This window comes from Heptranchias perlo, chromosome 33 (assembly GCF_035084215.1).
Source record: "Heptranchias perlo isolate sHepPer1 chromosome 33, sHepPer1.hap1, whole genome shotgun sequence".
NCBI lineage: Eukaryota > Metazoa > Chordata > Chondrichthyes > Hexanchiformes > Hexanchidae > Heptranchias > Heptranchias perlo.
In genome coordinates, this window is record NC_090357.1 from 17,070,118 (window position 1) to 17,094,791 (window position 24,674).

Below are 24,674 nucleotides of genomic sequence, written 5' to 3' on the forward strand. Positions count from 1 at the left end.
TTTAAAAATAGTATTCAGAATTAAAAAGATAAAAGAACAAAAGTTAACCTTTGTTAAGTAGAGCCAAATGTAAGACTTCTTGTTGAAACTATGGATAGATTTTATTTCACTAAGCAGTGTGTTGCCCTCATAGCTGGGATCACAGGTTGGTGACATGTCCTGGAATGTCATTTGATTTAGCAACCATAAATACATTGACTTTTGTTTGTTCTGTTCTTTGAAAAACCCACACTATTGCCTGTACCTTCCCTCACCCCTCCCTATGCTGAGTAGGTACCTTCCCTGTTGGCTGCAAATCTGGAAAGTATTATTTCATAGTATTTTGGCTCTGGATTCAGTGCTGTGGTTGTAATTGATTATGATCATGGATACCGGTGGGCTAATGGGTATCAGTTTCCTTTTCTGGGTATTGGAAGATGTGCATTGAGCTTTGCTGCCAGTAAACTTGTTTATGCCCTTGGAAGTGATCCATTGGTTGTCAAATGCTATACAGATACAAGTTTGTTCTTTCTTGAACTCTAATTTCTCATCACTGGAAGTATAATCAATATAAATATTTTTCTAATACACATGGCTTGAGCTGTATCCTGTTAAGGAGAACATTCCAGTCCATAATAATGCTGGAGAATATTGCAGACTTCTACCTTTATATCCAATCTGTCAGTGTTAAAATCCAAGTTTTTTTTAAAAATGGAATATCAAGAAAAAGCTACATTATTTCCCTTGGCCCTGATGACAGAGACTACTGCAGACACTTAGTGGGATATCTGATGGGGAAAATATCAGTTGCAGGATAGTTTTTTTTTCCTCCAAGTAACTGGTACCATCACTTTCTCCTATGCTGAGACTTTTCACTCCTGCAGAGCACTTCCTCAGATACTGTCCTGATGTCCTGGCTGACAACTGATAATCACGTGTGTGGCGATGGAAAGGAGAACCAAACAGACCTGAGTTACAGATAGACTGCAGGCTCTGCGGCTGCACATTCACACCCTGCAATCTTGCCCCTTTCGTTTGGGTAGATCACAATGCAGGGACAAATCTAAAGGTCATGCTGTGGTCTTCCACTGTGAAACTGACTCAGAGAATAGGTGCAGAGAGATGAGGGACTAGCTGGACTCCAGCTGTAATTTAAATAAATAATTTAAATAAAGCTTCTAGAAGGATTTTTAGAAAGATTAAAAAAGGTAGGGTGTACCTCTGCTTTATTAACTGGCTTATTTCAAGCAAGCTTCCAAACCTACCAGCTGAGGAAACAGATACTGCTGAATAACTTGAAAAAATAGGATTTGCCTTTATCTTTGAGTTTGATGAAGTTCAGTTGGTTCCAAAGCACAGCTTTGGGTTTTCTTGGTTGACTTGGTTTTTCACAACAAAAGACCTTGAAAAATACAGATGCAGTCATCTGAAAATAACCACTGAACCTGGATCCCTAAATTAGACAGATTTTTTTAAACTGTGCTGCTTCCAGATGTGACATTTTGGGTTCCATATTGAGTTACTGAGAATGTGAATGTCTGATGTGTTTGACTCCATAGGGAGATTTTCTAAAGAGACTGCAAATGCTCTAGCTGGTAGTTGTGAAATTAGAATACTTTTCTTCTCTCCTTTTTAAAAAAAAACCTAATTGATGATTGCAGTTTTGTGCTTCAAGTGTTTATAAAAATCGGAGGTTATTTGTACTTGGTGTCTCTGTATTTAAGATATAGAAGTGTATAATTGTTCTTCCATGGGGGAATTGCCTTGTCTTTATGAGGTGGTTATATGTGAATTGAAAGGATTTATTTCACCAAACCTAAATGTCTCCCATGGACTTCATTTGAATACCTGTAAGAAAATATCTGCTTCATTTTAATTAATAGAAAAAAAACAGTAAATTGTTAAGAGGCAACTTTAGTTCTTTGAGCTAACTGCACAGAGTGTGTGATGGTTTGACTATGCTCACGAGCCTTTAAAAGAAATAGCTCACTGCCTGCTATTAAAATGCAGTACAAAAAAAATGCTTATCCACAATTGGGCCAACAGGAAGCTACGCTCAACGGCAGTAACCTTAGTTTGATTCTGCAAGAACAAGTGGCTCTCCATTCCTGCAGGAAGGACTGGTTCTCTGGTTATCCTCATCCAGATTCTGAATGTTGAGTAATTGTGGATAATTGGGGCAGAAAGAATTGTTTAGTCTTGAGGTCGGGTATGATTCGAATGATTGAAGGAACACACTTCTGCAAGTCCTGCAGTCACTAATGGAGCCTGCTATTCGACAGCACAGAAGCAGAGAACAGGTACCTGCAAAAGCACCTGTGCTTCTTCCAAGTCGGAGCATCCATGTAATCTGCAGGAAACAGCACCATGTCAAACCTGAGAGGGAAATCTCTACTATTTCAGAAGAACTGATTTTTATATCCTATTGTATTTATAGCGACACAGAAAATGCACATTTTAGAGCTGCTTGGCTGCTTCCAGCTGTTGGAGAGGTTAGTGTGAGTTGATTAATGATGGTTCAATCAGAGAATGAGACATCGGAACCAATTTCCTGTACATCAGCTGTAAAACAGGGCTGTCATATCCGTGTTTCCTCTCTCAGAAAACGACTGTCATTCAAAAGATCCAAGTAAGTTTTATATTGTACTGTTTTACTTTACTGACAGCACTCTGCAATGAGCAGCATCTCTTCAAAATTGCCACTTACACAAATAATAGTGAGTGCTGCAGGGATCAGGATTGCTTTTAAAGGAATATGTACTCCAGTGAAATCCCCAAATTGCTTCCGAAAAATGAATGTAAAATATACCTGCCTTTTTGGGGTTTTTTTCAGGTCTCGTGGTTTTTTCTGTTCCTCCGTTATTGTACATAGTTTCCAAAAATAAATGCTGAGTTCATCCTCCTCCGATTTAAGTGCCAAGCTGAGTACTTACCCGGAATAAAATATGTCGACATACAGTTCTCCTGAGGAGAGGATCTTCACACTTTTTGTGACTGAATACCACATCTCTGTCATGCCTACTAGTTTCTAGTTAAAGAATGGCATTATCTGAAGTCTGACAGCAAGTTACCTCCCTTGTACTCTTGGTATGGGCATTGGGCTGCTGAAACTAGAAAGAAAAGAAGCATGTGGTTATTTAAAGAGAGTATTAAAAAATACAAATTTTATATATTCAAAATATTTTTGATGCACAGAAATATTTACTTATTAGTCAGTCATATTAGTTGATTAAAGCAGAGATGAGATGACCAAGGGCTGCATTGCTTGTTAAGCAAATTTATTTCTACGTCATTGGCATTTCATTATGCAATCATTATGCAAGTTTAATTTTGTTGCTGTAATTTGAGGACTTTGACCACGTTTATTGCCAAAAAAGTCTGATATTCCACAAAGAGGAGACTATCGGCAGAATTTTAACTTTGAAGAACGGGCAGGGTGGGGGTGGGGGATGGGGGGGGCATTACAAATTGCATCAATTTCAGACCCACCTCCAACCCACGGGTTGGTCACTAAAACCTTACAAGGAGGCTGCCACCCTCCATTTTCAAAGGTTTTATGATTTCAACTCCTGGGGGTTGGGATTCTCTGGCTTTCCCCTTCACGCCACGTGAAAGGAGGCTGGAAGGCCCGAAACTGCAGGTAAATGCCTTTCTGGCACAACTTGTGCGCCCGGAGGAGCAGGAGTGATTTCCCCCAGGCCCAACAAGCCTACCTGCAGTGATGCTGCGCCCCCCCCCCCCCCCCCAAACGATCTTGGACCACTGCGATGACCCGTGATTTCCTCCTCACCCCAAAGATCGCGGACCACTGTGATGAACACCAATCTATACAAGGAAAGACTTACCTTTTCACATCCTCTTGCTTGCTCTGCTCCTGTCCGACTGAGGCCAGCCAGTCAGACGGCAAACCGACGAAAAAAGATAAAAGACATTCTTACATCAAAATCGTACGGCTGTCCGGGAAACCCGTACTTCCAGATCTCCTGTCCGTTATTCGACCCTGACCCCACCCCCTTCCTGGCTCTGGGCTAAATCCTGGCCTACGTGTGGGACAAGAAACACAGCATGAATTAGTTAAAATTTCTGTGTAATAATTTTAATTCGAGACTGTATAATGCAGTGTATTTACGCATAGTTAAAATCAGCTCACGAGAAGCACACATGTAAAACAAAATACACCTGACATTTTATTAAATCAACCTTAGATAAAGTAATGCGTACAAAATGTTTTTGTGTTTTGCCTATGGCATACTAGAAGGCAAAGCACAGTGAATCCACCAGTTTCTTGATGGTGTACCAGCCAACTGATGCTCTTGTTGCTTTCAGCTGATGAGTTTAACTTATCATTTGACGTAAAGAACTCCACTGACCAATGTAAAAAATGTTATTGAATTTTTTTTTGCATCATCTTAATCCAAATAATTAGAGGTTTCTTAAGGTCTGTTAAGCCCATTTCTGTAGTTCTGGCATTGCTTTAATTGTCAATGCTTTGCTTTGGACTGAGCCAACAGTTAAGATTTATTGAAGTTTACATGTCATCATAGATTGGCATTCATCTATTGTGACATCTATGATTGATTGTTTCAGCAAAGACTACATTTTGTGAATTGGAAAGAAAGGTTAAAAGTATAAATAAACGTTACCTTTGTGAACTGGTAAATTAGTTTCTAAATCTGCATACAGATGTTTCATATCTATCACATCACTTGAGAACCCCTATGTGTTACTCTGCTTACTATCAACCTGTTCTATGTTTTTGAGTAACACAAGAGTTCTTTTTGGATTATAGTAGCACTGAGTAGTGATATCTTCTTTAGAAACTATTGACTCTCTTAAGGGGAGTAACTATGACTCTCTTCGAGGCCTTAGTTGGTGGTCTCGGAGTGTTGCCCTCTGGTTGCTGTAGCTGTGATAGTTTTGTAAATTCTCTGTCACAGTGAGCCGTGCCTCCACGTGGTCCCGCTGGAAACAACATAACATCGTTGGCTGAATGGGCTGCTCAAAGAACTTGCTTAACGAGTGATCTGCGTAGATCCACGGAGGTAAGCGATTTCTCTCTTGACCTACCAGGCAAGAGCCCAGATAGATGCCTGGTGTGGAACCAAAAATTGGGGGTAACGACTTGCCCTCAGCCAGTGTTTGTTTTAGTACGTCCGGTTACAGTAGCAAGGTAGTCGTGCAGCTCTTCTGTTAAATCGCGACCCAACTAGCACTCATTTGGTGAAGTCTTCGTCTTACTGTAACTGTGATTCTCTTGTGTGTTCTCGGTCACTGAGTCGTGTTCCGGCTAGCCTCCTTACGATACGTGGCTGTTGCGACTGCTCAAAGAATGCACAAAGGGTGATCTGGCGGAGATCACACTCCCTCAGGAGGGGAACCTTCTAAAACAAAAATATGTGAGTTCGCTCACGTCCAGATGGGTTTGGTACCGGGCAAAAAACCTCCCCGCTGATTGGTGGCAGCCAACCAAGGCGTAAAATACAAAAGCTGCACCGCTAGACTGACCCCTGCAGTTCTAGCATCACAAGCCTCTATCGAGATGGAGGATGGCAACCTGGCAAGATCTACAAGTGCCCAGCTCTAAACCAAATCACGGAAGACTGGACTGGAACAGACTGTCAGTCAATTCCGAAGACCAGGGGACCGCGAAAGTAGTTCTCAGCCAGTGATGTCTAAGAGAGCTCCACAGAACCTCGAGGAAGGCGTTCCAAAAGGAGAGCTGATATACCATTTAATCCCCAGTTCAGTGGGTATGCAAACCAGAATAGAAGCAACCCCGCGAGGGGTTCCCGAAACAAGAGACACTATATGGACATTGAAATGACAAAGTTGATGGGTCAACTAAAGAGCCGCTAATCCGACTCTCTGTAAATATGTTACATATTAAATCCGTTGTTATGTTATTGTACATTGTCTGATGTGTGATAGTTAGTAATAAAGCGCAACCATCAGATGATGATCATGGGTAATCGGCAAATATTGCCGCTAACCAAACGATACTAGCTCAGTCACGTCTCTCCGTTATGGTGGATTCCATGCCTGGTGAACCTGTCCGTAACGTCTGTTTTCCCAGTCACAGATCAACCCCTCCTCCCCACCTTAAGTACCTGCGATTCACTAGCAGCCGGCCCAACTTGGCTGTGGTGAAGCTGGATATTGCAATGTGGACGAGCCACGTAAAACCTCGAAATAGACATACACTCGTGGGATAGTGCCCACTGAATGAATCAAAATTAGCAAATGGGAGCTGAACAAATGCTCTGTTCAGCTTCCATCTACCAGGGCAAACAAAGTCATTCCAAACAACCCAACCTAATTGAAACCTTATCAAAATATTGGCAGCAGAAGGAATAACCTTGCTTTCCCACCAGTATATATGTGGACAGTGTAGGAAGCAGTGAAAGCAATGCCAGCATGCTCAAAAATGTAGCTGCTTTACATCTCATGCTATCTAAGCTCTCATGCTTTTTTGTCACACTACAATTAGTGTTTTTAAGAGCTCTTACTGGTGGTGAGTTGCTTTATCTACAGCTTAAAGCTTGCCCAATGCAGAAGTGCACGAAAAACTTGTGGTGTGTCCATAATCATTATCACAGACTGTTTTAAAAGATTTAAAAGATATTAGTAGATTTCCCATGGTGTTGCTCATAGTGATTCTGGGGTATGGAGTATGGTTTCTAATGTTTACGTGTGATCCCATTCTGAGGTCCCAGGTGGACCCTTACCTCCTGCTAATGTTGTATACTAAATTGTGAGGCCTATGCTGCTTCAGAGGAATGGTATGTTGAATTGGTGCAGTGTATGCTGGGATTTATAGTCTTAGTTACTCGGGAACAACAGTTCATTATAGGTGGTAGCAGAGCTGATTCCAAGCACTCAAGTTGAAGACTGGCAGAAGTCTAGGCCCAAACAGCAGGGAAACTTGGAATAAGGGACTTAGCTGACTGTTTCCTGAATTAAGGCAGTGTTGCCAGCTTTATGTTTGGGCAGAATTTTTTTTTATATATAGAAGTGTGGTGAGGAACTGTGATTTTTTTTGTTGTTGTAATGTGATTGGAGAAATCTGTTGGTAGAATGTGATTAGGGAGGAAAATGAAACATGGGAAAAAGGTTTTGTACAACGATTGCTGAATAACTGAAGTCGAAAATAGCCAATTTTAAAGTGAATATTGCTTTCAGCATTTTTTTTTAAACACACCACCATCCAGGAGAGAGCAGTTCGCTTAACGGCCACCATTGACGCCAGTGTCAGTATCTACCGCTCTGTGGTTATCGTATGTATGATCTACAACTATGCCCTCCAGTAACTCACCAAGGTCACTTCAGTAGCACCTTCCAGCCCTATGACCTCTATCTCACTGAGAGGGACAAGAGCAGCAATGTTGTAGGAATACATCAGCTCCACGTTCCGTTCCAAGTTGCACATCATTCTGACTTGGATATATATCACCGTACCTTCATTGTTGCTGGGATTGGGGGTAATATATTAGCATGGATTGAGGACTGGTTAATGGACAGAAAACAGAGTAGGAATAAATGGGTTATTTTCAGGTTGGCAGGTTGTAACTGGTGGGGTGCTGCAAGGATCAGTGCTTGGGCCTTAGCTGTTTACAATATACATCAATGACTTAGATGAGGGGACTGAGTGTAATGTATCCAAGTTTGCAGATGATACTTAGCTAGGTGGGAAAGTAAGCTGCGAGGAGGTTGCAAAGTGATATAGATAGGTTATGTGAGTGGGCGAGAAGGTGGCAGATGAAGTATAATGTGAGGAAATGTGACTTTATCCACTTTGGTAGGAAGAATATTTTTTAAAAGGTGAGAGACTAAGAAATGTTTGTATTCAGAGGAATTTGGGTGTCCTTGTACACAACTCATAGAAAGTTAACATGCAGATACTGCAAGCAATTAGGAAGGCAAATGGTATGTTAGTTTTTACTGCAGGGGGGTTGGAGTGTAAGAGTAAGGAGGTTTTGCTGCAATTATATAGGGCTCTGGTAAGACCACACCTGGAGTACTGTGTACAGTTTTGATCTGTGTGATAATGTAATCACATGTTTTCCATTTATAGTGGTATAGTTTCTATGACTAATGCTCCTTTTACAACAGCAACTTACACTTATATAACTTACACTTATACACTCTATGATTCTATAGGCAATTGGGACTAGCTTAGTGGTATAAACTGGGCGACATGGACATGTTGGGCCGAAGGGCCTGTTTCCATGTTGTAAACTTCTATGATTCTATAACACCTTTAATGTAGTAAAACATCCCAAGGTGCTTCACAGGAGAATTATCAAACAAAATTTGATACTGAGCCATGTGAGCGGATATTAGGACAGGAGAAAGGTAGGTTTTAAGGAGCGTCTAAAAGGAGGAGGGAGAGGCTTAGGGAGGGAATTCCAGAGTTTAGGGCCTAGGTATCTGAAAACACAGCTGTCAACGATGGAGCAATTAAAATTGGGGATGAGCAAGAGATGGAGGAGCCCAGAGATGTCGGAGTGTTGTAGGGCTGGAGGAAGTTACAGAGAAGGGGCGGGGCGAGGCCACGAAGGGATTTGAAAACAAGGATGAGAATTTTAAAATCGAGGTGTTCCCAGACTGGGAGCCAATGTAGGTCAGCGAGCACAGGGGTGATGGGCGAATGGGACATGGTGCGAGTTAGGATATGGGCAGCACAGTTTTGGATGAGCTCAAGTTTATGGAGGGTGCAAGATGGGAGGCCGGCCAAGAGAACATTGGAATAGTTGAGTCTAGAGGTAATAAAGGCATGGATGAGGGTTTCAGCAGCAGATGAGCTGAGGTGGGGTGGTAAAAAGTTATATACAGAGGTGGAAGGCGGTGGTCTTGCTGGTGGAGCGGATTTGGGGTCTGATGCTCATCTCGGGGTCGTCGAGGTTGAGAACAGTCTGGTTCAGCCTCAGGCAGTGGCCAGGGCGAGGGATGAAATTGGTGGCCAGGGAACGAAGTTTGTGGCGGAGACTAAAGACAATGGCTTCAGTCTTCCCAATATTTAGTTGGAGGAAATTTCTGCTTATCCAGCACTGGATGTCGGACAAGCAGATAAATCAGAGGCAGTGGAGGAGTCGAGAGAGGTGGTAGCGAGGTAGAGCTGGGTGTCGTCAGCGTACATGTGAAACCTGATGTTGTGTCTTCGGGTGAGTGCAATTATCATCAGTGATTTTCTGCACATTTGAATAGCAGCTGAAACATTAGAAAGTTATTTTCCTCAATGGGAATCATTCTGAAAAAAAGCTGTACTGTGCGTCGACTAAAACATCTAAATCAGTACAAAAAAGGGAACAAGTAATTCAAATATGATGACTTTGGATTAACTGCTTATGTAGACAAGTGCAGCTGGTATGGACAAAGTGTTTCGTTTGATTAGGTTGGGGCAAATAGTATCAAGTATATAGAATCAAGTGAAAACCACACACATATTTGGTGATTTTTTTTATTTGGTGAACAGTTGGTGTTTGTGTCTCTTTATTACTAAGGCTAGTAAAGAAAGCACACTCCGCCAGTACCACATCGAGAGACAGAGAATTGGGGGGTGACGGAACAGTGCCTTGACTGATTCTTGTGCCTTCTCATTGGAGATGAACAGAATGGCTTCCGTTCTCACTTCAAAGGTTGTTTGGGATTGGCACCATCAAACGCATGATGCCAACCATGAGAGCCATTATCCTGCTTAAGGTGCTCAAGGCCAAACTGTATAGTTTGCAGAGCTTCCTGGAGGTACACTAATTGGCTCAGACTGGCCTGGGTAACACTCCAAATGATTAATTCTACACACGGCATTGAGTGCAAGCCATTCCAAATGTCAGCTAAATTAACGTAAGAAGAGCCTCAAGCCGTCCCTGTGCTAGTTGTGGTAACTTGCTGAATAGACTGAAGTCCAGTTGGGGATACATCCTATAAACAGATACTGGCTTCCTTCTGGTATTAGTATTGCAATATCTGCTTTCACTGGGACAAGAATTTACTGTAGTAGCCCTGGAGAGGTGGTGTTCTCCATTAAAAATCACATGTATAGTATTAGAAAGGCCTTGTCTTCAGTGATCGTCCCCATGTGAACCTGCGTTTACTTCTGCAGTGCGTGAAGGATGCCTCTTTTTAAATAATGACCAAGACTCTAGAAGGCAGGTAATTTACATTTTCTTTCCTAATATGATAATACATTATTTTGGGAGAGGGAAAACAATGTTTTTCCCCATCCACTCCTGAAAGTGAAATCAGACCTCTGGTACCTCAGGCCTATTACTATTATTCACAGGTATGATTTAACAGTAAATCAGGAACTATTCAATTGGCAGCAGGACTGCTGTTCCTGGTCCTGTCCTCATCCATCGTCTACACGTGCACTTTCTAGTGTGAGTTGCTGGAAAGCAGTGAGGAACAGAAACCCTCAATTTATTTCCCTTGCTAGCCCAGCAGTGCTAAGATGAGTTGTGGTACACCTTCTGTGCCGTGGCTGAGATAAAGAGAAGGCTGAGGAGCATTTAGAACTAGAGGGCATAGTTGCAGAATAAGGGGTCGTCCATTTAAGACTGAGATGAGGAGAAATTTCTTCATGCAGAGGGTTGTGAATCTTTGGAATTCTCTACCGCAGAGGGCTGTGGATGCTGAGTCATTGAGTATATTCACGGCTGAGAGAGATAGATTTTTTGACTCTATCTGCTCCTATTCCTTATGTTCTTATGTCCTGATAGAGGTCTTCAAAATTATGAATGGGTTTGATAGGGTGGACGTAGAGAAGGTGTTTCCACCTGTAGGGGAGACCAAAACTAGGGGCCATGAATATCATATAGTCACTAATAAATCCAGTAAGAAATTCAGGAGAAACTTCTTTACCCAGAGAGTGGTTAGAATGCAGAACTCAATGCATGGAGTGGTTGAGGCCTTTAAGGGAAAGCTAGATAAGTACATGAGGCAGAAAGGTATAGAAGGTTATGCTGATAGCTTGAGATGAAGTAGGGTGGGAGGATGCTCGAGTGGAGTATAATCACCAGCACGGACCAGTTGGGCTGAATGGCCTGTTCCTGTGCTGTACATTCTATTTAATTCAACATAAGTCCTACAAAGCCAAATTCCAGTAGTATGCAAGCTGCCTGCAGAACCTTGAAGACCCGTATATCTCTGTGCACATGGGCAACTGTGTAAGGTTCTAAATAAAAGTTTTTTGTGTCCCGAATGCTTGCTTCCACATAAAAATTAAGGCAAGGGCATCCTTTTGCACCTTGTTCTTTTGCTGTAGATATGGCCTTCGTCCTCTTTAGATTATAAAAAATGCACATACATCTGTTTCCCCTAATCAGCATGTCATATCTTCAGCCACTTTTTGGGGTTGGGATGGTGTGGATTTTGCTAGTAGTAGCAGTAATGATGATGTTGGAATTTCCTTAGGAAGTATCTTCTATTGATAATCTAAACAGTATTGTTGAATTAAGGCCCTAAGATTAATGAACTAATGTGTCTGAATGCGTGTAATAAATATTCATATACTGTTTGGATTAAAATGTTGCTTAGAACGTTCAATGTACAATGGCACTTTATTTATTTATTCCTTATTCAGCAACATGTCAGTTGGTTAAACATTACTTGGATGCTTATCAGAATCATTGGTGTTCATGCTAATGTTATAACAATCAGCTGCTTCCGAAGACTTTGTGAAAATATTTCTGACTTGTCAGGTATGAATAGTTTCTGGCTTCTCTGGAAGTCTGGTGTATATTAACTCAGGGTGGGGTTTATGGTGATGTAAAGATGGAAATTTCATGTCTGTTCCGTGCGCAGAATTCCAATGGACGAAATTTCTTAATATTCATTGTACAGATCTCCTTATCCAAGCATAATTAAACACTGATTTGCCTAATTTCATGTGTTTTCATTGCTCAGGCAGCGGGAATAGTGTTGGCTTGTTGTCTAGTTTTCCTCAGGCAGCACAACACATCAGTAGTCTAATCAGTCACTTGCACTTGAATACCTTTGCACATGCATGTAATTGCTCCAGTTCCACCTCTTTAAACTTTACTAGCCTCTAAGAAGCATGGAACTCATAGCAATTGTATCTTGCAGAATTTTTTTCAAGGGGTAGAATGTGATTACATTGAATTACAGCATGGGAACACCCCAATCAGCCCATGTTGCAAGCAGTAGTCCTAATCCCATGTGCCCACCCTGTTCCCATGTCCCTTTATCCCCCTTTTCTCCTACCTAACCTATTTTTAAATGTTGGCATGATCTCTGTTTCAATTACTAAGTCCGGTAGTGCATTCCACAGTCTCAGAACCCTTTTTTAAAAAAAAAAGTTTCTCCTGCTCTCTGTTCTTAATTTCTTACGTTTAATCTTATAATCGATGATTGGATTTGAAATGGCACTCTGGATACCATTTACAAACCGCACAAACAACCAATCAAAAAAATTCTGTGCGAGATTTTAGACGGGTGGGCAGGACAACCATAAAGAACACTGTTATGTAAGGGTGATTCTGCGCTTCCAGAAGGGAACCGAGCTTACACTTATATCAGGTTCATTTTGGCATGAGTAATGTAAGCGGGGAAGATTAAAACAAATTTTAAAAAAGCTTGAAGCTCTAATTGTCAAGTGGCCAGGTACTGAGTCAAAGTTTATCTTTCTAATGAGTTGCCTAAACTCCTCCAATGATTACTGAATAAACGCACAGCCCAGTGTGGCCTGAGCCACAAAGCTTAGTTTGGCGCCAGGTTCAATCCCTGGTCAGTGCTGAGTTAGCTGATTTCAGTAGGACAACAGTCGGCCTCAATAACAGCAGGCTGGGAGTGGGTGGTGGGAAATTGGTCAGGATTCCTGCTCCTGATTGGTGTACAGAGATCAGTTCTGGAAAGGTTGCACTTGTATTTTGGGCAAGATAGAACTGGGCTGTAATGACCTGCCACAGTTGGATAATCTGTTGACATTTATTGTTTGAACTTGCATATAAAGAATGGCCTCTTGGAGAAGGTACTGAAGGGTTGCTGGCATCCATTGTACCCTGCTACAGCAGGATCCAGCAACCTCTGGTAAGGAGGAGGAAAAATTAGGAAAAGAAACTAGTTTTCTCCTGCAATTGTAAATCTCTGTAATGATAGGAACCATGTGAAAGGTGCACCATTCACCATTTGCATCATTATCCTGTCACTGGAATATTCCCAAAGCCTAGGCTCGCACATCTGCCTGAAATGATACAAGAGTATCTGAAACACCATGTGACCAAAATTCACAAGGTAGGTGCACAATTTCAAAGTCAAGACCATAAGTGCATTAGTAAACAGAATTTATGAGTGACTATCAATTCCCCTATTAACAAAAACACCTGTTCTTTTGAGCAGGACAGTTAATCTCGAAATGTCCTACTAAGTTACATAAGAGTGCTAAAGTCATCTGTCATTTGTTTGATTAACCCGTTGGTCCCAAAGAAGTTGGTGGTTCTTGTTTTTTAAGAAAGATACAATAAACAGATTCAAATTCTTCTGCCTTATACAATGTTTTAAAAAATAATATTTTGAGGTTCATTAAAGGAATGGAACATTTTTTCACTTTGTTACCTGATTGTGGTGGATATAGTATGACCAAATACAGACACACCTTAGATTCTGTCCTAAGAGAGTGCTTTAACCCCCACTCTTGAAGGAGCACAAATACCGCACACAAGAAATATATTTTTTCAATAGCTCTCCTGTCCCTCTGACTGATATTACCAATTTGTGTCTGTGTAAAGAGCAAAGACAGTTTAACATTTTGGGTATAACCCTTCAGCACTGAAAACTGAGATAGTTGAGCCCCTTAGTGGTGTTGGGGGGGAAAAAAAGGAGGGGGGGAAGAAACAGATATTTCAATCATGGATTGAATCACCTCTCTTCCCTCCAGATTCTGACAGACCCACCCACATTGTCAGCACTCCTCACTGTAAAGACAATGGGTGATGGGATAAATAGAAATAAATGGGTTTGATCTGGTAGCCACTACTGAGACGTGGTTGCAGGGCGACCAACGTTGGGAACTAAATATTCCAGGGTACTTGACTGTTAGAAAAGATAGGCAAAATGGAAAATGAAGGGGTTGGGGGGGGGGGGTAAGCCATGATAAAGGATGAGATAAAGACAGTAGTGAGAAAGGAAATTAGCAAAGAAAATCAGGATATAGAATCAGTATGGGTGGAGCTAAGAAATAACAAGGGGCAGAAAACACTGGTGGGAGTGGTTTACAGGCCCCCGAACAGTAGTTATAGTGTTGGATAGAGTATAAATCAGGAAAATAGAGGAGCATGTAAGAAGGGAAATGCAATAATCGTGGGGGATTTTAATCTTCATAGAGACTGGGCAAACCAAATTAGCAAAAGTAGTTTGGAGGACGAGTTCATGGAATTCATCCAAGACAGTTTTGTAGAACAATATGTTGAGGAACCAACCAGGGAACAGGGACTTAAATTTAAACAAAGCCAATTACGTAGGTATGAGGGGCGAGTTGGGTAAGGTAGATTGGGAAATTAAATTAAAAGATACGATGGTAGATAAGCAATGGCGAACCTTTAAAGAAATAATTCATAATTCTCAACAAATATACATAACCCTTGAGGAATAAAAACTCTATGGGAAAAGTGATCCAACCGTGGATTGTAAGAGCTTCTACAAGTATATAAAAAGGAAGAGATTAGCAAAAGTAAACGTGAGGCAGAGACAGGAGAAATTATAATGGGGAATAAGGAAATGGCAGAAATGTTAAACACATATTTTATATCTGTCGTCACAGTAGAAGACACAAAAAACATACCGGAAATATTGGAGAACCAAGGGTCTAATGAGAGGAAGGAACTTAGTGATTAAGATTAGTAAAGAAAAAGTATTAGAAAAATTAATGGGACTAAAAGCTGACAAATCTCCTGGACTTGATGGCCTACATCCTAGGGTTTTAAAAGAGGTCTCTGCAGAAATAGTGGAAGCATTGTTTTTGATCTTCCAGAATTCCCTAGATTCTGGAACGGTCCCTGTGGATTTCAAGGAAGGAGGGACAGAGAAAACACAGAACTATAGGCCAGTTAGCCTGACATCAGTAGTAGGGAAAATGCTAGAATCTGTTATTAAGGACGTAATAACAAGGCACTTAAATAATCATAATATGATTAGTCAGAGTCAACATGATTTTATGAACGGGAAATCATGTTTGACAAATCGATTAGAGTTTTTTGAGGGTGTAACTAGCAGGGTAGATAAGGGGGAACCCAGTAGATGTAGTATATTTGGATTTTCAAAAGGCATTCGATAAGGCGCCACGTAAGAGGTTGTTACACAAGATTAGGGCTCGTGGGATTGGGGGTAATATATTAGCGTGGATTGAGGATTAGTTAACGGACAGAAAACAGAGTAGGAATAAACAGGTCATTTTCGGGTTGGCAGGTTGTAACTAGTGGGGTGCCGCAAGGATTGGTGCTTGGGCCTCAGCTATTTATAATCTATGTTAATGACTTAGATGAAGGAACTGAGTTGTAATATATCCAGGTTTGCTGACGATACAAAGCTAGGTGGGAAAGTGAGCTGTGAGAAGGACGCAAAAGGGTCTGCAGACAGGATAAGTGGGCAAGAAGGTGGCAGATGGAGTATAACGTAGGGAAATGAGAGATTATTCACTTTGTTGGAAAAACAGAATATTTTTTAAAAGGTGCAAAACTATTAAATGTTGGTGTTCAGAGAGACTTGGGTGTCCTCGTACAAGAAACATAAAGTTAACATGCAGATACAGCAAGCAATCAGGAATGCAAATAGTATGTTGCCCTTTATTGTAAGGGGATTGGAGTACAAGAGTAAGGAAGTCTTGCTGCAGTTGTTTAGGACTTTGGTGAGACCACATGTGGAGTACTGTATACGCTTTTGGTCTCCTTACCCAAGGAAGGATACACTTGCCTTAGAGGCGGTGCAGCGAAGGTTCACTAGATTGATTCCTGGGATGGGACAGTTGTCCTATGAGGAAAGATTGAGTCGAATGAACCTTAACTCTCTGGAGGTGATCTTGTTGAATTGTATATGATTCTAAGAGGGCTTGACGGCGTAGATGCTGAAGAGGATGTTTCCCCTGGCTGGAGAGTCTAGAACTAGGGGATATTGTCTCGGGATAAGGGGTCGGACATTTACGACTGAGATGAGGAGGAATTTCTTCACGCAGAGGGTTGTGAATATTTGGAATTCTCTACCCCAGAGTGCTGTGGATGCTCAGTTGTTGAGTATATTCAAGGCTGAGATTGATAGATTTTTGGGAATCAAGGGATATGGAGATCGGGCAGGAAAGTGGATTTGAGGTCGAAGATCAGCCAGGATCTTAATGGCGGAGCAGACTCGAGGGGCCATATGGCCTATTTCCTTACGTTCTTATGATGGAGCTACGGTCTGAAGTTACTCAGATTAGAGGGCTGCAGAGTCTGGAGTAATTTTTGTCCTGCTTGTCCATCACCCCAATCCTTGCTGATCTACATTGGCTCCCTGTTTCCAATGCCTGTAGTTTAAAATCTATGAACTCATCTTTAATTCATTCTATGGCCTCACCCCCATCCTTTCCTGAGCCCAAACTCTCTTACTCTGACTCTGGCCTTCTGTGAATCTCCCTCCGTTCACCTCACCATTGGTGGCAGAGCCTTCAGCCTCCTGGGCCTTACTCTTAAGAAATCACCTTCCATAAATCCCACCACTTCTCTGCATTTCTCTCCTCCTTTTAAAATCCTCATCTTTCGGTTACCACTCCCAATTCCTCCTTTCCTTGTTAGAGTCCATTTTTGTTGCACTTTCTTTGAAGTGCCTTGGGACATTATTTACATTAAAGGTGTTTTTAAATGGATATTATTTTTGGGCCCACCTGAGACAGATCATCTGTGAGGACACAAGTGGAAACACCCCATATTATCACTAACACTGCTGGTCTGGAGGTAGACCTGCAGTACAATAGAGGTGCTGGGCCAATTTGCCCTCACCCTACCTTGCTGCAGAAGTAATCTTGGTGGAAGTGGTTTTAAGCCATGCACAAGAAGAGCATCACTGAAATTGTTAATCTGCCAGTAAAGTAGCTGGTTGACAAGTTCCACATTGTTTAAACACATTGAATTTTTCTTCAAAAGCTTCACTGTTGTGCAGAGATAAATTCAATAATTTACTCCTGGGGAAACCCTATTGCTGAGTGTTTCGAGCAAGGTGTTGGTGGGATATCCAGTGTTGCACCATGTGACACTTTCCTTCTTTTCTGTTTGCAGGGTGATTTGAATTGTGGGCAGTTATCCCAGTTGGAACAGTTTACTTAATCTTATTTGAAATACTCTAATTGCACAACATTTTGCAACCCCATACTCTGGATAATACATGGTTGGTAGTAGGTGCCATGTTCTGGGAATCTGTCTGTGCTGAACTCTGCAGGCTAGGAGGTAATGACCTAATGCTGCACCATGTCTGGGCCAGAACACAGAAATAAATAGATGTCTTTTGTGGTTCTGCCAGTAGTGGAAAAGGCAATATGGAATTTTTTGTGAGTAATACATTTATGGACAAGAGCAGTAGGCCTCACTCAAGTCTAATCTCTTTTATTTAAAAAAAAATCCTCTAGATTTTATAATTCTGCTTCACAATATACTTGACCACTTTTTGCAATGTTCAGTATAATCTTACTGCTCAATAAAAAAATGTACTAAGCCATACAGACCAGGAAGTTTGCTGGTTCAAATTGTGGTCTGTACTCAGTTAGCAGATTTCAGCTGGGATGGTACTGGTACTAATACATTTGGGCTTAGTGTTCCAAAATTAGGGGCTATAAATATAAGATAGTCACTAATAAATCCAGAGAGTGGTTAGAATGTGGAACTTGCTACCACAAGGAGTAGTTGAGGCAAATAGCATTGATGCCTTTAAGGGGAAGCTAGATAAGTACTTGAGGGAGAAAGGAATAGAAGGATATGCCGATAGGAATAGATGAAGTAGGGTGGGAGGAGGCTCGTGTGGAGCATAAACACCGGCGTGGACCAGTTGGGCCAAATGGCCTGTTTCTGTGCTGTAAATTCGATGTAATTCTTGGGCTTGAGGGACAAAATCAGCCAGTGTTCCTACTTATTGCTATCTAATGATCCTAATGTATATAAATGTCACTGAACACGAGATCATGCTAAGCTGCAATGGCTCACATGGTGGAATATCCTACTGATGCTCAGCGCCAAGAGTCACCCATGATAATGCTTGGTGGGTTGGTAGACATAGTACTGAGGGCTATTGATGCTCTTGGACCATACCCCAGCATGAGTTACCACATTCCAGAGAGGAAGGGTAGGTAGAGAAAATAGCAGGGAAAAATACAAGGGGACTTAGCTCATAACGTGTGCAATTCTTTCTACACCACAAACATTTTGAGGAAACACTTAATTTCTTTATTCTTGTGCCTTGATGGTAATTCAGAACAAATCTAATTGACGTGATGCCTGTATTTTAAAATGTGCCAACTTTCTCATCATATTTTGTTTCCCCTCAAAATCAGGTTACTGTGTTAGTTATTTTTATTGGTTCCACATCCTAGCTCAAGTACTTTCACCTCTAATTGGATCACCTGAATGGATGCAAATATCAGAAGTTTTTGGAGCTTCAAAGATTCTTTCCTTTTATCTTAAAAATACAGCCTCTGCCTGGGGAGATCTGGGGAAATGCCAATTAACCTGCGCCACTTTCCTGGAGGCCTGTGCAGCACAGTCTGAGCCCTGGGACAGGAGCATGATATGACTGACCCCGTAGTGGGGGATGAAGTAGCCCAGCCTGATCTGCCTACAACACCATTGCTAACGCCTCATTCATCCTCCCCTTGCAAAATGCCACCAAACCACATTTAGCCTCGCCAACATACCTGATGCATATCTATAAGATATCAGTGTATAAAGTAGCTTGTGAATGAACAGTTGTTAAACTGACTGAATCTGATATATAAATGTGTGTTAAAATGTTTTTTTAGTTCTAAAACTACCTGATAGCTTTGCGAGCTTTTTAAGAAACTTATATGGTTCCGTTCTATGATAAAATCACATTTTCATTAGGATCCCACTTTTGCAACAGCCTAAAAGATGTTTACTGACAAATTACAACATCTCTTTCTGGCATGTTTCCTACAGTTAAGTCTTGACAAGTACATAATTACTTTGCTGAGAGAATTCTGTGATGAGAATTTATATGAATTCCAGATCAAAACAGCCATTTGTAAAAATTGCATCAATTCAGATAATCAATTCAATCTGACAAGAACAATGGAAAACATTAATAAACAAATATTCCATAAAAATGGATGGATTTGTAAAATATTCTGTTTGAAGTGAAATGTGGCAGCAGATTTGTAACTGGATTTGTGTATTGTCCCAGCATGACTCTGATTCCAAGTGTGGATAGAGTACGAGGACCGTTTGGGTAAAACAGAAACAGTTTGTTGAGACCAGGACAAGCAGGTTGTTCAATATTGCAGCATAACACACTGGGATTAAGCTCCACAATGCACATTGTTGCCCTTTTTCAGCTTCACTCGACACACAATTAGGCAAGGCAATTGGTATCGGATATTTTATGTTACACAAGAGCACAGCATTATAGTTACTCATTTTCTGCACAGCTCTTTAGGCTGTGCCTGGCTCAGGCAGCAGAAAGCTGGAGCAGCAAACATTGCTAGCTTCTCCTTGCTGTAGTGGAGAGGAGAGTACATAATTGTCTCCTAATTTAAACCCAGGCTTCTTTCGATGTAATGCCTGAAAGCAGATACCGCATTTCCCATCGAATGGTAGTTATACTTTTCTAGACAGTTTCTTGTCATTGACCACCATCTTAGACTTACAGCAGTCCCATGGTTGTGGTTATAGGGAATGGGGAGTAAACAGCCTGCAGCCTTCAGACTATATCAACAGTAGACCCTCCAGTTGATTCCTTATCCCTCATTGTATCCCTCTCCTTCGTCTTGCTTAAATTAGTATAATATCTATTCTATTGACTTTTGCTATTTAAAAAGCCATTGCTGGTTTTTGCATGGAAGCCATTAGTTCCCTTTTCTTGAAAAGTAGCTTCAATGCTTTTCTATTATTAATGTACTTTTTTAAAAAAAAAACTTTTTTTATCCACTAGAGGTTGACTATGCTGATTGTGCTGACTGAGCATTGAGTATTTTGACTGTTAGGGAATAATTAGGTTAGCTTGTATGCTGGGATGAAGATTCTCAACCGTAATGGTCTTAGATTAGAAACTTGATATAAAATGGGAAATGGTTTTGATAAACTGGAATTCTATGGCTGGATTAGGTGTTAATTCATGTTGAGTCAACTATATTACCAAAAACAGAGGTCTATCTACAGCCAGGACCTCACATTCTCTTGTCTTTGTTGTTGACTAGTTTCCTGTGATGCAAGAAAGTAAATGATTTGGAACTGCTGAATTGTCCATTTGTAAATTGATACGGAATTTCTAACTTTGAGTGGGCAGATGTTGCTCTTTAACAAAGTAGTAAGTCCATTACAATGCAAGAGGGTAGACTATGCAAAGAAAAAAAGATGATTATTTTATTCTTGTATAGTTATTTGCCAAGGCTGCTAATGCTCTAGAATGGAAGCCATAGTCATTGCTCTACATTTTACATTATTATAAATGAAAAATATCTCCACGGCCCCATACCACACATTGGCATGAGCACAATATTTGTTTATTGCTTTCAAATGTTGAAGTGCCTTTGCTACACGTTTGGTGAAATGAGCCATTCAAATATTATTGAAGGTAGACAGATCAACATGGTATTTGATATTTGGCATCTTTCAAATGCAGATCCAGTTTTCTTAAGAGTCTGAAGCAACATACTTTGTTGCTACTGGTTGACCGGAGTTACTGATTTGTATTTAAAATGAATCTTATGTTAATTAGGGCTATGTAAATAAAACTCTGACTGTCTTAATGTTACCAATCATTTGAGTGATTATTGCTGAATAACTTGGTAACATAAAGCATTAACACAAAACCCAAGAAGATAAATGGGCTGAATGTTGTATACTTTATATTTATTTTGAACTATGGTTTTTGTTAAATGTTTTGTATTTTCTATTTCAGGTTAGACGGTGCTACTGACAGGGTTGGGTAAGTGGTCATTTCAACTTATTGTAGTGAAAGAGTGGCATTGGAAACCACAAATATGAAGTTCATTTCAGTGTGTAATAGATGGAGGTTTGCTGCTCTGTACATCAAATTGAGATATAATTTTATTAAGGCCAGATATATTGCTAGAATCTTAACTGCTTGTATTGACTGGACTAATGCAAACATTGCAGTTAAAGGTGAACATTGGTGTGGGAATAGATAGCAGTAATGGTACCCCAGTGTAACTCTTAGACAAAGTTTGTATTTATCTATTGGTTTCTTAATTAATTATAGTTACATGCCTCTTCTGCATTTATACATTTTAGAGGAGCAAACTTCAGCAACTGAGTGATATAGTCAGTAAGAATATTATCCTCTCATCTTTGCAACTTGGTCTTGAATCCTTTCTGAACTGAGCTAATCTCTACCTACTAGTTGCAAGAGTGGTATGTGAAATGAGTTTAGACAAACCCAACTTGGTTTCAAATTGATGCAGGTCCACACCCAAGTCTAGCTGCAATTTAGCAAAATTAGTAACCTCATTCCAGAGAAGCCGCTATGGGAAATGGAAATGCTCACACTGGTGTAGTAGATGGTGCTTGATTGAAGTTGAGGTTTATGGGCAGAGTAGATGTAATCTGCACTAGCCAATGTTATATCTGACCTGGGAGTATTTGGCACTTGGCATTCAAAGTGAAAAGTATTCATTTCCCTCAATACTATCTGTCACCTTTCTAAGTTTAAAAAAAAATATTTGTGGTGTCGATAGGCTGAAAAGACATAGGGGAATTTATTCAATTGCAGCATGTCCTTCTAGTGTAATTATCAGTAATGAAATTGAGTCTGTTTACTATTTTTTGAAGTTTGTGTTTGGCGAAATGTAGACAATACTTGGCAGAAACTGAAAAGTTAAACATTTGAGTACTTACCCTTACACTAAAGTCTATTACTTGTACATGTTTCAATCTCTTATGCAGTAAATTTGTCAGAAATACAAATCCATTTTGTTTGATGATTTCTTCAATCAAAAAAGAAGGCTGTCTGCTAAGGCCCCCAGATTAGACTGATGATATGTGAATTTAAGATTTAATATGGACAGTTGTAATCTGATTTTCTTCAATTTCTTGTACACAAGTGTTGTGATTTTTTTGTTGTGTGTGTATGTGTATATAAAAAAATATTTGGGCAACATTAGTGAAACAATCAATGGTTTCTTCAGTTATTAGCTGACCCATGATTTAATAAGAAAAGTACTATTCTAGGATTTAGTCAATTACCTAAATAGTATATTGCATTTTGTTGGTGAAAGTGCATCTTCTAATATAGAATACACATGACATTCAAATGCTTTGTTGCCTTCTGAAAAATAATCTAAACTGGTTTAAAATTTGGTTTAAAATTCATGTTAGTGTTTCTCTGCAAATAAATTTAAAGATACAGTACAGGGTCCTTGTGTTTTCTGTGGAAAATATTCTTGTAGATTTCTTAGGATTTGACATCGTAAAACAAATCTTTCAACGTAACTCATGGTCCTTACTATATCTCCAGCCTTGATTCCATCTACCTATGTAGCTGGCACTTCAGGCTAAAACCAGAGGTATGAAACTTTAGTATATTGCTCAACTCCAAGACTCACTTTCTTCCCCACACCTAACACCACTTTCTTTGATGTCGGAAGAGTCACCTGCCTCTCCCCCTCGACAGCCAAAACTCTAATCCAGGCCTTTATCATCTTGTGGCTGGATACTTCCAATGCTTCCCTTGCTTGTCTTACAGCCTCCACCTTCCATAAACTACAAGTCATCCACAGTGCTGTAGCTTATCCTCACCAGCACCATGTCCCATATACTCCTCATCCCAGCCCAGTCCTTGCTGGTCTCCACTGACTCCTTTGGCCCATCAAATCAACTTCAGGATCTTCATTCTCACCTTGAAATCCCGCCATGGGCTTGTCCCCTTCATAATCTTCTCCAACTCCATGTCCCTGTGTGTACCCTTGACTTCTTCAACACTGGCTTACTTTTCGTTCCCCATTCTTGCTGCTGTAACATTGGTTGTAGCCCCTTCAAGTGTCTTACCTCTGCCATCTGGAACTCACTCCCTCAGTCTCTACAATCTCTCTCCCTGCCTTTATAAGCCTCCAAAGACTCTCCTTTTTGACTCTGTCTTCTCCCCCTCGTGTTTGGCGAGCACTTGTTATCCACTGCATACTCAAACATCTCTGTATGTGAAGAGCACTATACAATTGTATCCTTCACAAGGACTCTTCCAAAATCTTATTGATAACTAGGTAATGGCAAGCACCTGCATATTTATAGTTCAAGTTCACAGAATAAAACACATCTGCTGTAAATATGAGGTAATGATCTATTGCGACCAGTTAGATTGTACTTAATCCTACCTCACAGACTGTGAAACAATAGAACAACATTCTACTTAATGTACCGGAGGAAATGTACACAGGGGACTGATGTGGTTTGATTCTAATCCTCCAATTTCAAAACCCATTTAAAGAAATTTGATCGAAAGTGAGCTCTGCAATATGTGTCTTCTTACCATAAAGTTTTGTAATATGATATTGTTGACCTGAGAGATACTAGGGATAGTATGGTCTTCCAGGAGATTTGAGTAATATTTCATGAGTGACCTGGTTTCATTACCTGAAATTGCAAAAAGTGCTTCATTTCTATACAGATGGACATTCAATTTTTTTATGAATGTGCTCACAAATGCTGGCACCTTGGCCCATTTATTTTTTATTTTTTAAACTGTTTGGAGGATATATTTTTCTCAAATCCAGCAAATTCCTGTCTCTGCTGGTCAGTTGGAAGGAACTACAGACTGGAAGCTAAGCATTTTCCCATGAAGAGGGAAAGAAAATTGAAAGCTGAGTGAGCCCGTGCCACCGTTGCAGAGTTCCTAACTAGTGCTCATAGAGACATTTTGGCCTGAAAGCCAGGAATGGGGTGTATAAATCCCTTCATTACCTCGTGCCTTCCTTTCTCTGTAACCCCCTCCAAGAACTCCGTATTCTGCCGACTGGCCTCTTGTGCACCCCCCTCCCTTCTCCCACCATTTGGGGCCATGTCTTCAGTCATCTTGGACCTATGCTCTAGAATTCCTTCTTTAAACCTCTCTGCCTTTCCACCTCCCTCTCTTCCTTTAAGACCCATCTCTTTGACCAAACTTTCAGTCAATCCTGCTAAGAGCTCTTTCATTGGCTCAGTATCCATTTTGTTCGATTACAATTGTGGGCTGTTTTTCTACATTAAAGGCACTACTTAATGCAAGTTGTTATCGTTGCTGTTGTCTATTTGTGTAAAGGTTAAAAACACTGAATTATGGGAGTCTTTCACAAATGGAAGAACACCAGTAATTATCATTGGTGAGATCCTGTATGTACTTGAAAGAAAAACTCATTAAGCCTGTATTTAATATTTGGCTAATCTCATGCTTAACTCAGTTCTAATACGTCATTTTCACCAGTATTCCATATTGTTTTCTTTATTAATCTGTAATGACCTCTTGACAACTTGGTGTTAAATGTCACTACTTCTAATTAAAAG

The 24,674-nt window shown here is 40.5% G+C and overlaps 1 protein-coding gene across 5 annotated transcripts in view; it reads left to right on the forward strand.

The window, feature by feature from the left end:
- LOC137301505 (protein Aster-B-like) overlaps positions 1-24,674 on the forward strand; it is a 558,548-nt gene that overhangs the window by 251,970 nt on the left and 281,904 nt on the right. For all 5 annotated transcript variants that reach the window (XM_067971031.1, XM_067971029.1, XM_067971032.1 and 2 more), the window contains one exon: positions 21,082-21,108. In XM_067971031.1, coding sequence (XP_067827132.1) covers positions 21,082-21,108 — 27 coding nt within the window. The remainder of the gene's footprint in view (positions 1-21,081; positions 21,109-24,674) is intronic.